Source organism: Phascolarctos cinereus, unplaced genomic scaffold (assembly GCF_003287225.1).
Source record: "Phascolarctos cinereus isolate Bilbo 61053 unplaced genomic scaffold, phaCin_HiC Scaffold_9;HRSCAF=440, whole genome shotgun sequence".
Taxonomy (NCBI): domain Eukaryota; kingdom Metazoa; phylum Chordata; class Mammalia; order Diprotodontia; family Phascolarctidae; genus Phascolarctos; species Phascolarctos cinereus.
In genome coordinates, this window is record NW_027556402.1 from 242,463,595 (window position 1) to 242,476,389 (window position 12,795).

General features: G+C 47.0%; 1 protein-coding gene across 4 annotated transcripts in view; it reads left to right on the top strand.

Annotated features, from left to right (window-relative positions):
• Positions 1–12,795, top strand: part of PRDM11 (PR/SET domain 11) — an 85,293-nt gene that overhangs the window by 49,450 nt on the left and 23,048 nt on the right. For 2 of the 4 annotated variants that reach the window (XM_021009779.2, XM_021009778.2), the window contains exons 4-6: positions 794–1,056; positions 6,696–6,763; positions 10,145–10,566. In XM_021009779.2, the coding sequence (XP_020865438.1) occupies positions 794–1,056; positions 6,696–6,763; positions 10,145–10,566 (753 nt within the window). The remainder of the gene's footprint in view (positions 1–793; positions 1,057–6,695; positions 6,764–10,144; positions 10,567–12,795) is intronic. The other 2 variants (XM_078148994.1, XM_078148993.1) reach the window with 1 other exon arrangement.

Genomic DNA, 12,795 nt, shown 5'->3' on the forward strand with positions numbered 1-12,795 from the left:
CATCGCTATGGCTGCTATGTGTCTGGCACATGCTAGGGGCTGGGGATACAAATGGTAAATATGAACCAACCCCTGCCCTCAAGGAGCTGATACTAATGAGGTAGACAACAAGTGTATCTAGAAATACATACAAACTAGTGGCAAATAAACACAATGTAGCTGAGTACATGGCTTGGGAGGGAGGGAACTGGTCTTGGGAAAGCCTTCCTGTAGGAGACGATCTCATTCCTGGATCGTAAATTGAGAGTCGGAAGAAGCCTGGGGACACTGAGTCCAACGAGAGGTTAAGTAGTATGCCCAAGGTCCCGCAAGAAGAGACTGGGGCAGTCTGGACCTAAACCCCGGCCAGAGCTTTAGACTAAGTCCAGCTCTGTCATTTAAACAACAATAGTAATGATAACAGCAGCTAAATATTTATAGTTCCTGCTCTGTGCCAGGCGCTGTGCTCAGTGTGTTTTCTCATTTGATCCTCACAACAATCCTGGAAGGTATATGCTATTATTATCCTCACTTTACAGATGAGGAAACCAAGGCAGGCAAAGGTTGTGACTTGCCCAGAGTCACACAGGTAGTAAGTGTCAGGTGTGAGATTTGAACCCTGATTTTTTTGACTTGAAGTTCAGTGTGCTTTACACTCTACTATGCTGCCTCCCCGTGCCCTCTTGTTCCAAGTGTCCCTGCAGTCCCTTCCTTGGGAGCCAGGCGAGGCCAATAAGAAGTGCCTGTTAGGTGTGAATGCTACCTCCCTGCTCCCCAATAGCTAATTCCCTCTTTCTGCCTTTTGCCCCTGCAGTCTGTGAGTCCTGCCAAGAGTACTTTGTCGATGAATGCCCCAACCATGGCCCCCCTGTGTTTGTGTCTGACACGCCTGTGCCCATGGGCATCCCTGACCGAGCGGCCCTCACCATCCCACCTGGCATGGAGGTGGTCAAGGAGGCCAGTGGGCAGAATGATGTGCGCTGCATGAATGAGGTCATCCCTAAGGGACACATCTTCGGGCCTTACGAAGGGCAGATCTCAACGCAGGATAAATCGGCCGGCTTCTTCTCCTGGTTGGTGAGTTTCCCCTCTGCTGCTCACTTGGGACATCACTGGGGAAGGGATTCAGTGCCAGAGCCTAGGTCTCAGCTCATGGGCCTTTCCTCCATCACATAAGAGATGTGGGTAGTAAATCCTGCTGTGCCCACAGACTGAGACCCAGGGTGGCTGAGGAGTCCACCCTACAATAGGGCAATTCAATAGCAAACATTGTGGTACTTTGGCAAAGATGCTGGATTTGGATTTAAGAGCTCTGGGTTCAAATCCAGGTCTACTACTAATGTGACTTTGGTCAAGCCACTTGACCTCTTTCTGCCTCCATTTCCATATTTGTAAAATGAGGGGGTTAGATTCAGTGACCTCTAAAGTCCCTTTCAGCTCTAAAGCTATGATCATGTGGTATAAGTAGCATATTTCATTGGGAATCCTTAGAATTGTGGTTGGCCATTACTCAGCAAGACTTTATTAAGTACCTACTATGTAGCTGGCACATGCTAGATGCTAAGGATACAAATAATAAGAATGAACCGATCCCTGCCCTCGACGAGCTGACATTAATGGGATAGACAACAAGGGTATCTAGAAGTACATATAAACTAATAAACACAAGTTAGTTGAGTACAACATGGCTTGGGAGATAGGGAAGTGGCCGAGGTAGGTTCAAACAAAGTGGCCTTTGGACAAAGAATGTCAGAGTTGGATGGACGTGCTGTAGTCTTCTGCATTTCCTCTCTCTTTCATGCTTTCTGGGATGCAAGATGCCTACGTGAGGATGTGGTGGGCCGTCTGGAGCAAAGCTTCATACTTCCTCAGGTTTCCCAGCAGAAGCCCTTACCAACTATGCCAGTAAGATAGGGCAAAATCCTGTACTTCTTCTTAGTTAAAGAGATTAAGGGGAGATGGAACAGACTGAAGCTGGTGTGAGAGACAAGGTGATGATGGCTGTAGTCAGGGAGGGCAAAGCTGAGCTCCAAAGGGAGGTCCCTCCAGCAGGGGCATTCTGGTGGTGAAGGGGCCACCCAAGGAAAGATGGCATTTCCTATGTTGTGAAGACAATGGTGGCGTCCTTGTGAAAAATAAAGACGAGGTCAAGGTTCAGCCATCATGGCGCCTGTTGCCAAGAAGGGAGCTGACCTGGGACTCAGGATTACATCCAAGGCTAATACCTTTGCCTGATTCTCTTACTGCCCGTTTGTAAAAATGCCTCATTAAAATGTCTGTATAACAAGAAAGGAGGAGAAAGAGGAGAAAAGGAAAAGGAGGAGAAGAATGTCAGAACAGGGAGAGACCTTAGGAAATAGGATGTTAGAGCTGGGAGGAAACTTAAAACAGAATGTGGAGCTGAGAAGGACCTTAGGCCAGAGAATGTCAGAGCTAGGAAGAACCTTGGAACGTAGAATGTTAGAGCCAGGAGTGTTCTTAGAACATATAATATCAGAGCTGTGTGGGACCTTAGAACACAGAATGTCAGAGCTGGAAGGGACCTTAGAACACAGAATGTCAGAGCTGGGGGGGACCTTAGAACATAGAATGTCAGAGTTGGAAGGGACCTTAGAACACATAACATCAGAGCTGGGAAGGTCTTTAGTACATAGAATGTCAGAGCTGGTAGGGTCTTTAGTACATAGAATGTCAGAGCTCAGAGAGACCTTAGAATATAAAATGTCAGAGCTGTGAGGGTCCTTAGAGCACAGAATGTCAGAGCTGTGAGGAACCTTAGAACACAGAATGTCAGAGCTGGAAGGGACCTTAGAACACAGAAAGTCAGAGCTGGGAGGAACCTTAGAACACAGAATGTCAGAGCTGGGAGGGATCTTAGAACATAGAATGTTAGAGCCAGGAGTGTTCTTAGAATACAGAACTTCAGAGCTGGGAGGGACCTTAGAACATAGAAAGTCAGAGCTGGGAGGAGGCTTAGAATACAGAATGTTAGAGCCAGGAGTGTCCCTAGAACACAAAATGTCAGAACTGAGAGGGAGATTAGATGTTATCTGATCCAGTCCCTCTCCTTTTTTTTGTGCAGACATTTTAAAAAGGCTTTTTCCAGCTGTAAATTTATGATCTTATGACACCAAGTCCTAGAGAGACAAGAACTTGCCAGGGTTCCATAGCTAGGTAGGGAAAAGAGCCCTCACCCTCACCCAGATCTCCTGACTCCCAGTCTGGAGTTGGTAGCACACTGTGACTCTTTCTGAAGAAGGATGTCCCCCATGAAGCTTGAGCCAGGGTTTTAGGAGGACAGAGGCAGCCCTCTTGGATATGGGGCTGGTGGATTGGGGGCACCTCTCCTGCCTAGCTGTGACAAAGGCAGAAATGGCCCGATTTCAAGGCCAGTGTAGTGTCAGGGCTAGAGCCTTGACCTTGGGGTTGGCAGATTTGGGTTTGAATCGCTGCCATACTATGTGCTCCCTGAAGGCCCTCGGACAAGAAATGAGGTTCCTTCTCTGGGCCTGAGGTTTCTCATCTGTCAAATGAGATTGGATGGATGGTCCTGAGGGCCCTTGCAGCTCTCAATCTAGGACTATTAGCACCTTCCATTCAAGTTTTTTAAGTCACATCTTCTTTTAAAGGTGCTGGGGTGACAAAAATGAAACAGTCCCTGCCCTCAGAGAGCTTACATTCTTCCAGGGAAGATGACATGTCACCACAATGGCCATTTATGTGTCTCTTTGAATATTCCAAGCACTTTACCATGTTATCTCATAGGATCCTTCCAACAACCCCGGTGAGACAGGCTCTGGGAATTGCTACTCCTGTTTGAAAAATGAGGAAACTAAGGCACAGGGAGGTGAAGGCATTTGCCCATCCACAGTCACTCAGTAAGGTCAGGGTTTGAGCCCCTGCCTTCGCAGAAGCCAAGCCCAGCACCTTTCCCCCAATACTGTGTTTCTGGAGCTGATGACACCTGAGAGACCATCCAGTTCATGCCCCTTCATTTCACAGAGAAGGAAACTGAGGCCGAAGAGGAGGAAGTGATTTATCTAAAGTCACCCAGCTAGTTGGGAGCAGAAGCCAGACTTTAACCAGATTCTTCTTTCTCCAAGTCCGGTCTTCCTCCCTTCATATCACGACACTTCTCTACTCTGTACGGGGCCGGATATTTGAAGCTTCTCTTGGTCAAGTCAACAAGCATTTCTTAAGTGCTTATTATGTACCAGGCACTGGGCTGAGCAGGGAATATGAGCACAAGCCAACAAGAGAGAGTTCTGACCATCAAGGAGCTTACATTCGAATGGGGAAGACCACACTCAAGAGGAAGCTGACAGGGGGCAGGACGAGGATGATGGAGAAAGAAGACAGAGCATGAGGAGCCCAGAGAGGGAGGAGAAATGAGCATGGCTGGCCTGGACTCTTCACCAAAATGGAGGCCCTGGGAGGGACTGGGCACTCAGGAGAAGGGGCGACAGGAGCAGCCCAGCCAGGGGTTCCCTAACCTGTGGACTGGGCACCTCAAGAGCACTTTGATGATGATGATGATGATAACTCACATTCGTATCATAGAATTGTGGCATCATTTCAATCTAGAAGGGACTTCAGAGGTCATTGAATCCAATCCCCTCATTTTACACATGAGGAAACTGAGCTTGAATCTGCCTCCCTGATCACCCCATCCATTTCCTCTGGTTATGCCCTGCTCAAATATGGCAGCTGTCATAACCCACCCCCATTTTATGGGCTTATAGATTTAGAGTTGAAAGAAACTCCAGGCATCATCTAGTTCAGTCCTCTAATTTTACAGAAAAGGAAGCTGAAGCCCATAAAGGTTAAGTGTACTCTGGTAGTAAATAGGATTTGAACTCAGGTCCTCTGACCTTAAATCTGTCACTCTTACCATACCGTGCATGCTGATTTCTCTTCTCCATGGTATGATATCCAGTCCCTTTAGCTTCCTGGTTCTCTTTCTCTGATTGATCTTCAGCTTGCCAATATCCTTCCTAAAATCAGTCTGTCAGCAGCATTTTTTAAATTTCATTTTTTAATATGAATTTAATGAGCACTGAAAAAGAAGGGAGAATGGAATAAGCATTTATGTAGTGTCTACTACATGCCAGGCACTATGCTAAGGGCTTTTACAAATATCTCATTTTCAAAGGAATGCAAAGTGCACTTTCCCATATACAGTGTTGAAGAGAAAATGGAGGTTGATTGTGAGACCAATCAGTGAGCGTTTAATAAGTGAGATGTTTCACCAATACCCTTATCTACCTAATCCCTCCCACATTGCTCCAGGCACTTCACTTATCCTTCTAGCATCGAGGAGATATTGGGAAGGGGGCTGGCAGGGATTTGTAATAAAAAGAGCAACTCAGACTTAAATAGTGCTTTATACCATTCCCATCCCCATCATACAGATGGGAAAGTAGAGAGCAGTTAGCAGACAGATTGCACTTTTCTTAGCATATCCTGGATGTTCTTGTATGTAGCTGGCCCTAGGCCAGGCCATGCTTCATGTCCTAGCTGTCTACCACTGTCATCTTCTCGCTGTCTACATAAACATCCTTCTGCCCCACTCGTGCATCCTTTCAACCTCTTACTATGGGAACCATAATTGAATCAGTGATAAGCCATTTGAGGCACCTAGGTGGTTCAGTGGAGAGAACTCCAGAGCTGGAGTGAGGAAGACCTGAGTTCGAATCTAGTCTCCCTCAGATACTTACTAATTGCGTGACCCTGGGCAAGTCACTTAATCTCTGTCTCCCTCAGTTTCCTCATCTATAAAATGGGGATAAAAATAGCACCTACCTCTCAGGGTTGTTGGTCAGTTCTTGGCAACAGACCCCATGATGGCTGAACCTTGACCTTGTCTTTATTTTTCACGAGGATGCCTGCATTGTCTTCAAAACATAGGAAACGCCATCTTTCGTTGGGTGTCAGGCAGATCAAATAAGATAATACTGGTAAAACATTTTTGCCAACCTTAAAGTACGATCTAGGTACTAGCTAAGATTGTCACCATTGCTTCTAGAATAGTTGTGATTAGATTGCCCAATGCAACACTCACCATCTCTGTGACTTCCCAGATCAGATCACTCACCACCACCCCATGTATTTATTATCTCTTCTAGTGGAATGTAAGCCTACTAGGGGCAGAGACTGCTCTACCTTTATACCACTAGCATTTAGCAAGGGATTGGAGACATGTGATTGTTGAATCATTTCAGTCATGTCTCATTCTTCATGACCTCATTTGGGGTTTTCTTGGCAAAGTTACTGGAGTGGTTTGCTATTTCCTTCTCCAGCTCATCTTACAGATGAAGAACTGAGGCAAACAGGGTTAAATGACTTGCCCAGGGTCACACAGCTAGTAAGTGTCTGAGGGAAGCCAGATTTGAACTCAGGTCTCCCAGACTCCAGGCCCAGCACTCTATCCACTGTGCCATCTAGCTGCCCAAATTGGAGACATGGTAAATGTTTAACAAAATGCCTTCATTCATTCATCCAGAGCTGGGCTTAGAATGTTGACCTCTTCCATAAGACCACACAGCCATGCTGGGTGCCATTTGCAGGGAGTTGTCCCATGGAGCTGAGCTCAAGCAGGGTGGGCAAGAGAGGGACTCTCCATTCTGAGTTTGAGGGAAGCCCTCGGCAGTACTGGGAGGAATTGCCCTGGTCTGGTCCTGCTCTGGTTGTGCCAGACTCTCTCTCTGCCTTTTCAGATTGTGGACAAGAATAACCATTACAAGTCGATCGATGGGACAGATGAAACCAAAGCCAACTGGATGAGGTGAGTCAGGCTCTCTGTCATGGGTGCCTCCTCGTCACCCCCCAAAATGAGGGAGGCAGGGAGCGGGGGGGCATGGCAGGGAGGAGAGCCTACAGGGCAGCAGCCTCCATCCTCTTGTCTCTTCCCATGCTTTGGAAATACCTCCCTCAGTGTGACTCTACTTCCTGCCACCGTTCAGCCAAAGGGGTCAGAAGAAATGGCTTTGAACCCATGGGAACCCTGAGAATTGGGAGGAAATGGACTGACTGCTAGCTTTCCACTAGGCTTTCCTTAAAGAGGCTGCTGCCAGGCAGTGAAGGTTCAGGCCTCTTGGGACCAGAGACAGGGGAAGCCTTCCCCCCAGCTTTCTGGGGCTGTGTACTGTCTTGCTGCCTGTGTTCTGTCTGGGAGAAGCCAGCCTTTTTAGGAAGCTGTGGATGAAGGTAGGGAGTGAATCTCTCCACCTCAACAGTATATCCCAAAGCCTCCCCACTGTTCCTTAATTGCTTCTGCCACTCAGGGGATGCCATCTTTGTCCTGAAACTTAGTACCCTTTAGGGTACCCTAGGTGCCCTCTGTAGCTCTCACAGCGCCGACAAGCTATGTGGATAGGCCACTATTGTCAGAGGATCAGGGGACTTAGGACTGAGAAGCGTCTCTAGACCAACCCCAGCATTTCACAACTAAGGAAACAGAAGCAAGAGGTCAAGTGATTTTTCCCAAGGTCACCCAGGCAGTAAATGGCAGAAGCAAGACTGGAATCCAGGTCCTCTGATTCCAGAACCATCAGTCTATATCTGTGCACACAGAGCACTTCTCTTTCAATGGCTGGGGTTGGGGAAGGAGGAGGAGGTGGCTCTTTGGGGAGCTATGGACTGTACTTCAAAGTTATGTTCAACAGAAATCCTAAGTGAATTCAAGTAGGATTCCAGACCAGGCTGAGAAATTCCCATCTACCCACAGTGGTGCCATGGGCACAGCTATGATGTCTGGCACGTGAGCAGTGAGCTTGACCTCTCAGGTTGGGGGTGAGGCACCACTGGCCAAAGTATATGAGTATGGACAGAGGAGAGGGGGGCAAGCTCATGTAGTCTAACTACTCTCTGTTCAAGGTATTACCTGCAGTAGGGAGGTCCCTAGAAAGAGAACCACTGGGAAAATGCAAGGGAGATTGGGTGGGGGTGTCAGGAAATGGGCTGGATGCAAATGAGATGAGACTGTTTGGAGGAACTGGAGGCTCCCTGGTTTCAGAGGCACTGCAGCATTGGAATAGCTACTATTTTGACTGTCAGAATGAATAAAAATGAATTAATTCCAGGGGGGTGAGTCAGTGATAAGGGTTAGAAAATTCTTCTCCAGCCTTTTAAAAAGCTCATGTTTATACGCATTCCTGAGCATGCAAATAATAATAATGATGATGACCATGAAAATGATGATGATTTTTTAAAGGTTTGTAAAGCACTGTATATATGTATATACTTATCAGAACTCATAATATTTGTGTATGTACATATCAGATAGATAGACAGACACTCAGATCGATTAGATAGATAAGTGGACAGATTGGATAGATGGATAGATGGATGGATGGATGGATGGATGGATGGATGGATGGATGGATGGATGGGTAGCCAAGTAGTTGGATGGATGGATAGATACATAGATACATACATAGATAGATGCATGGGTAGATCAGAGCTCATCTATATGTATAATCTTATTTGATCCTCACTATAACCATGTGAGATAAATATTATTATTGTCCCCTTTTTACAGATAAGGAATCTGAGACTGAGAGAAATTAAATAACTTTGCCAGGGTCACACAGCTAGGAAGTCTGAGGCAGGATTCAGACTTGGGTCTTTCTGAGTCTAGATTCTGTGCTCTGTCCACTGTACTCAACAGCTATCTGTTCTATGATATTCCCAACAAGTGGTCATACATCTTTCCACTCTCTGGGCTTGCTTGAGACCACCAGCTTTGTTTTTAGAGGCCAGGAATCCTGCCTGTATCCGACAACTTGGGACTGGTTGAAATGAGCTGGTTGGCTTCCAGAGAAACAAGACCTCTCAGGAGAACCAGGTTGCCAACTTCCTTCACTTTCTCCTTGTGCCCCCAAAATGGTGTTGCAAGTGGAGATGCTTTGGAGTCATACATAGGATCTAGAGGGGACCCTAGAGGCTATTTCATTTAATTCCTTTATTTTACAAGAGAGAGGAAGGATTACAGGATTAGGGTTTTAGGTTTAGAGCTGGAAGAAAGTTTAGAGGCCTTCAAGACCAACTCCCTCATTTTACCATAACAGAGAGATTGAGTGACTTACCCAAGGTCATGCAAGTCATGCAAAGCTAGGGTTTGAACCTAGGCTCTTTGGTCCCACAGGAAGCAAGTAGCAGAACTTCCTTTTGTCCCTAGGTCCTTTGCTTTCCAAGCCATTGCTTGTCTTCATAGTTCCGGAGCTTAGCACTGTGCCTGACACGTAGTAAGTGTTTAATAAATGCTTATTGGCTGACTGGCTGATTACATGAGGAATGAATGAGACTGTCTGCCTAGTCCCTTAGCTTGCACCATGGTTTCTACAGATGAGCCAAGCTGTAGACTTGGCCATGGTTCCCTCTTTTCACTCCATTTTCTTTGACATCCTTTCTTAGGTAGAGATCTTGGTGCTGGTAGAAAGCTCAGCAGGGCTGGTTCTCATATTGAGTATTCAGAAAAGGTCTTGCTGAGGACAGGCAGGGACTGTGAGCTTCCTGGATGTTCCTGCCCCCATCCTGCTTAGGTTTGGGAAGTTGGTCAATGTGGGGCTTGGCTCCTGGGCGTCAAAGCTCAGGCACGCCTTCATTTTACCAATGGGACATCAAGTGACACCAAGTTAAGCCTACTGCCAACTTGCCCTGTCTCATGTCACCCTTGCATTCAAATCAGGTGCCTTCTTCCTTTTGCCATTGCTTTCTTGGTTCTTTGGAAGACCTCATGTCATTGTGAGTCATGCCACGTGATTGCAGCCACAAGGCTAGTAGAGGCGTTGAGTTGCAAAGTGACTACTTTGCCCCTGGGGGTGCAGAGGAAGGATGCTAGCCATATTCTTTTCTTTGGGGCCTCCAACAGATACTACACAGCCTACTTCTTATCAGAATTCATAAACATTCTCGTTTCCTCAAGTGCCTTTCTGACCCATTCATCTGGCTACAATTTTTTCTTGGACTTGGTGGTCCCCTCTATCTGCTGGGGCAAGATAGAGGGGGCTAACTTAGACAGGCGTGGTGATGAGGGCAAGAAGCCAATTCCTGTCGGCTCCCCCTTGGGGAAGTCCAGCAGTTTAGGTAGGAGCAGGACCCCCTTTCCCCACCACTCATTGATTTCTATTTACCCAATTGTGCTTTGTGGGATATTCAACCCAAGGAACATGACGTCCATGACTGAACGTAAGAGGAAGCCTAAATTCTCCAAGGATGAGCTGGACATTCTGGTCACCGAGGTGACCCGCAACGAAGCTGTCCTCTTTGGGAGGGAGACCATGAGGCTGTCCCATGCCGACAGGGACAAGATCTGGGAAGGAATAGCTCGGAAAATCACCTCGGTTAGCCAAGTCCCCCGCTCAGTGAAGGACATTAAGCACAGATGGGATGATTTGAAGAGACGTGCCAAAGACAAGCTGGCCGCCATGCAGAAGTCACTGTCTGGCCCTGGCGGTGGAAGCCACCCCCCCACCATTATCCTTACTGCCCATGAGAGAGCCATTGAGTCCGCGTTACACGCCTCCCACTCAGTCCGTGGCTTCCCAAGAACAGATCTGAATGGCGTGGACAGTCCTTCAACTAGCTGTAAGTATCACTTCTTTAACCTTCTTCCCTGTTCTCTGTCTCCTGCTGACTCCTCCCTCTTCTTGCTGGGCCTCTTGGCTCCTTATGCCTCCTCTGGGTTTTTCCATCTCTCTACTTTTTCCTCATTCTCTTTCCATCTTTTCTGGCTTCTCACAGTTCTCTCTGCTTTCTCTCTCCTTTGTCTCGACCTTCTCTATCTCTTTTTTTCCACACTTTCCTTTTGTCTCTCACTTCTGTCTCCTTGTTTCTGCTCATTATTTTTTTCTGTCTCTCACAAATCCCTTCCTGCATATCACACAGACTGACTCTCAGGCCAGGGTTTGGGGGAGAAGAGTATCCTGTTCTAGTCTCCTGGAGTCATTTTGGACTTTGCTATCATTCAGAATTGCTGAGCATGTGAGGGAGCCCATCCAGGGACCTACCTCTCTTCCTATCACAGGGCTTCCAAACTCTTCAGGCTCCACTTTGGTTCCATCCCCACTGTCCTTGCTGAGGGCTGCCCTTCTTTAAAAACTGAAATATCTTCTCCAGCTACTGAGGAGTTAGAAGGAGTGCAAGGGTGAGAGTTAGAGCGTGGGGAGCCCAGCTGATGGGAAGTTGACTTTTGGAGGCCTGAGCCTCTTGCCCAAAGCCCTGTGCCAATGGAACACAGACTTGGGGCCAGGTTGGACTTTGTCTGGGAGCCTATTCATAAGAGCGTAGCTTTTGATTTAGATCTGTCCCAGCCTTTTTTTTTAACAGATGAGGAAACTGAGGTCTAGGGAGGTTAAGTTATTTGCTCAGGATCAAAACACTAATATCTGAGGTGGAATTAGAACCCAGGTCTTCCTGATTCTTAGTTCAACACTTTGCATGTTTCATGGTCTCAAAAGTCACTCCTTAGAGTAGTCATCTGAACCTGTGCTGGCTTCTTGGTGTAAGGTAGATTAGAGATAATAGGATCATAGATTTCTAGATAGAAGGGATTTTAGAGGCCATTAAGTCCAACTCTACCCATTTTGCAGAGGAAAAAGTTAAGGGCCAGAGAGAAGCTAGGATTGTGACTTGTCCAGCATCATATAAGTATTACATTTCCAAGGTAGGATTTGAACCCATGCCTTCCTGACTCCAAATTCAGTGCTCCATCCACTACGCCATGCTGCCAGCACTCTACAACCCTGCCCAACTACAGGGTACAAAGAGGAGTGATTGAACCCTGACTCCCTCGGCCCATCAACTTATGAAACTCCCTTCCTAAAAAACAGGTCCCTCATCACTCACTGGTCGTGGATTGTCTGGTCTCCAAGATCTCGGCTGTGGGGCTAGGACTGTGTGTATGGGTGTGTATCTTTCTATAGGTGGCATGTTCCCCAGGGAGATAAGAGCAGTGCTCGGGCGATAGGTGAGATTGAGTCAGAGTGTAGTCTCTGGAGACTGACTGCAGCTTGAAAGTTTCCCATTGCAAGATGGTGGAAAGACCATGGAGCCTGCTGGTGTGGAGGGAGATTCCTCTTTCAGTCACTGAGGGACTCCATGCTCAGCTAGTTGTCTTGCTCAGGATGGCCTTTGTATGTGAACTAGGGGATGTGAAGGGCCAGCCCCGAAGGAAGACTCCTTGTTGTGTTTCTTCCTTAGTCCTACCTCTGGGCTCAGGATCTGTTCTAGTGACCGGAAAGTGATAGTGGTGGCGATGTTAGACCTGGGGGTTGGGGTTTCTACTGTTCTTCACCATCCTGTGTCCACACACAGCTTCAAAAACAATTCCTGTCTTCCCTCCACTTCCTTTTTCCTACCCTAACTCTAATGGAAACTGACATTTTAAAGCTGCAGTGTCCATGTGGCCACAAGGTGGCACCAAAAACCTCATTAAAGGCCACCCAAGGCTTTGGAGTCCAGAGAAGTGTGAGCCTTTTAACAGAATCACAAGACATCAAAGTTGAAAGGGGCTTTCAAACATATAATATGGACTATCAGGACTAGAAGGGAAATATTGAACACAACATGTTAGAGCTGGAAGGAGCCTTAGAACATAGAATGTCAGAGCTTGGAGGAGCTTTAGAACATAGAATGTCAGAGCTGGGAGGGAACTTAGAATATAGAATGTCAGAGCTGGAAGGAGCCTTAGAACATAGAATGTCAGAGCGGGGAGGAACTTTAGAACATAGAATGTTAGAGCTGGAAGGGACCTTAGAACAAAAAGTGTCAGAGCTGGAGGAAACTTAGAATACAGAATGTTAGAACTTGGAGGAG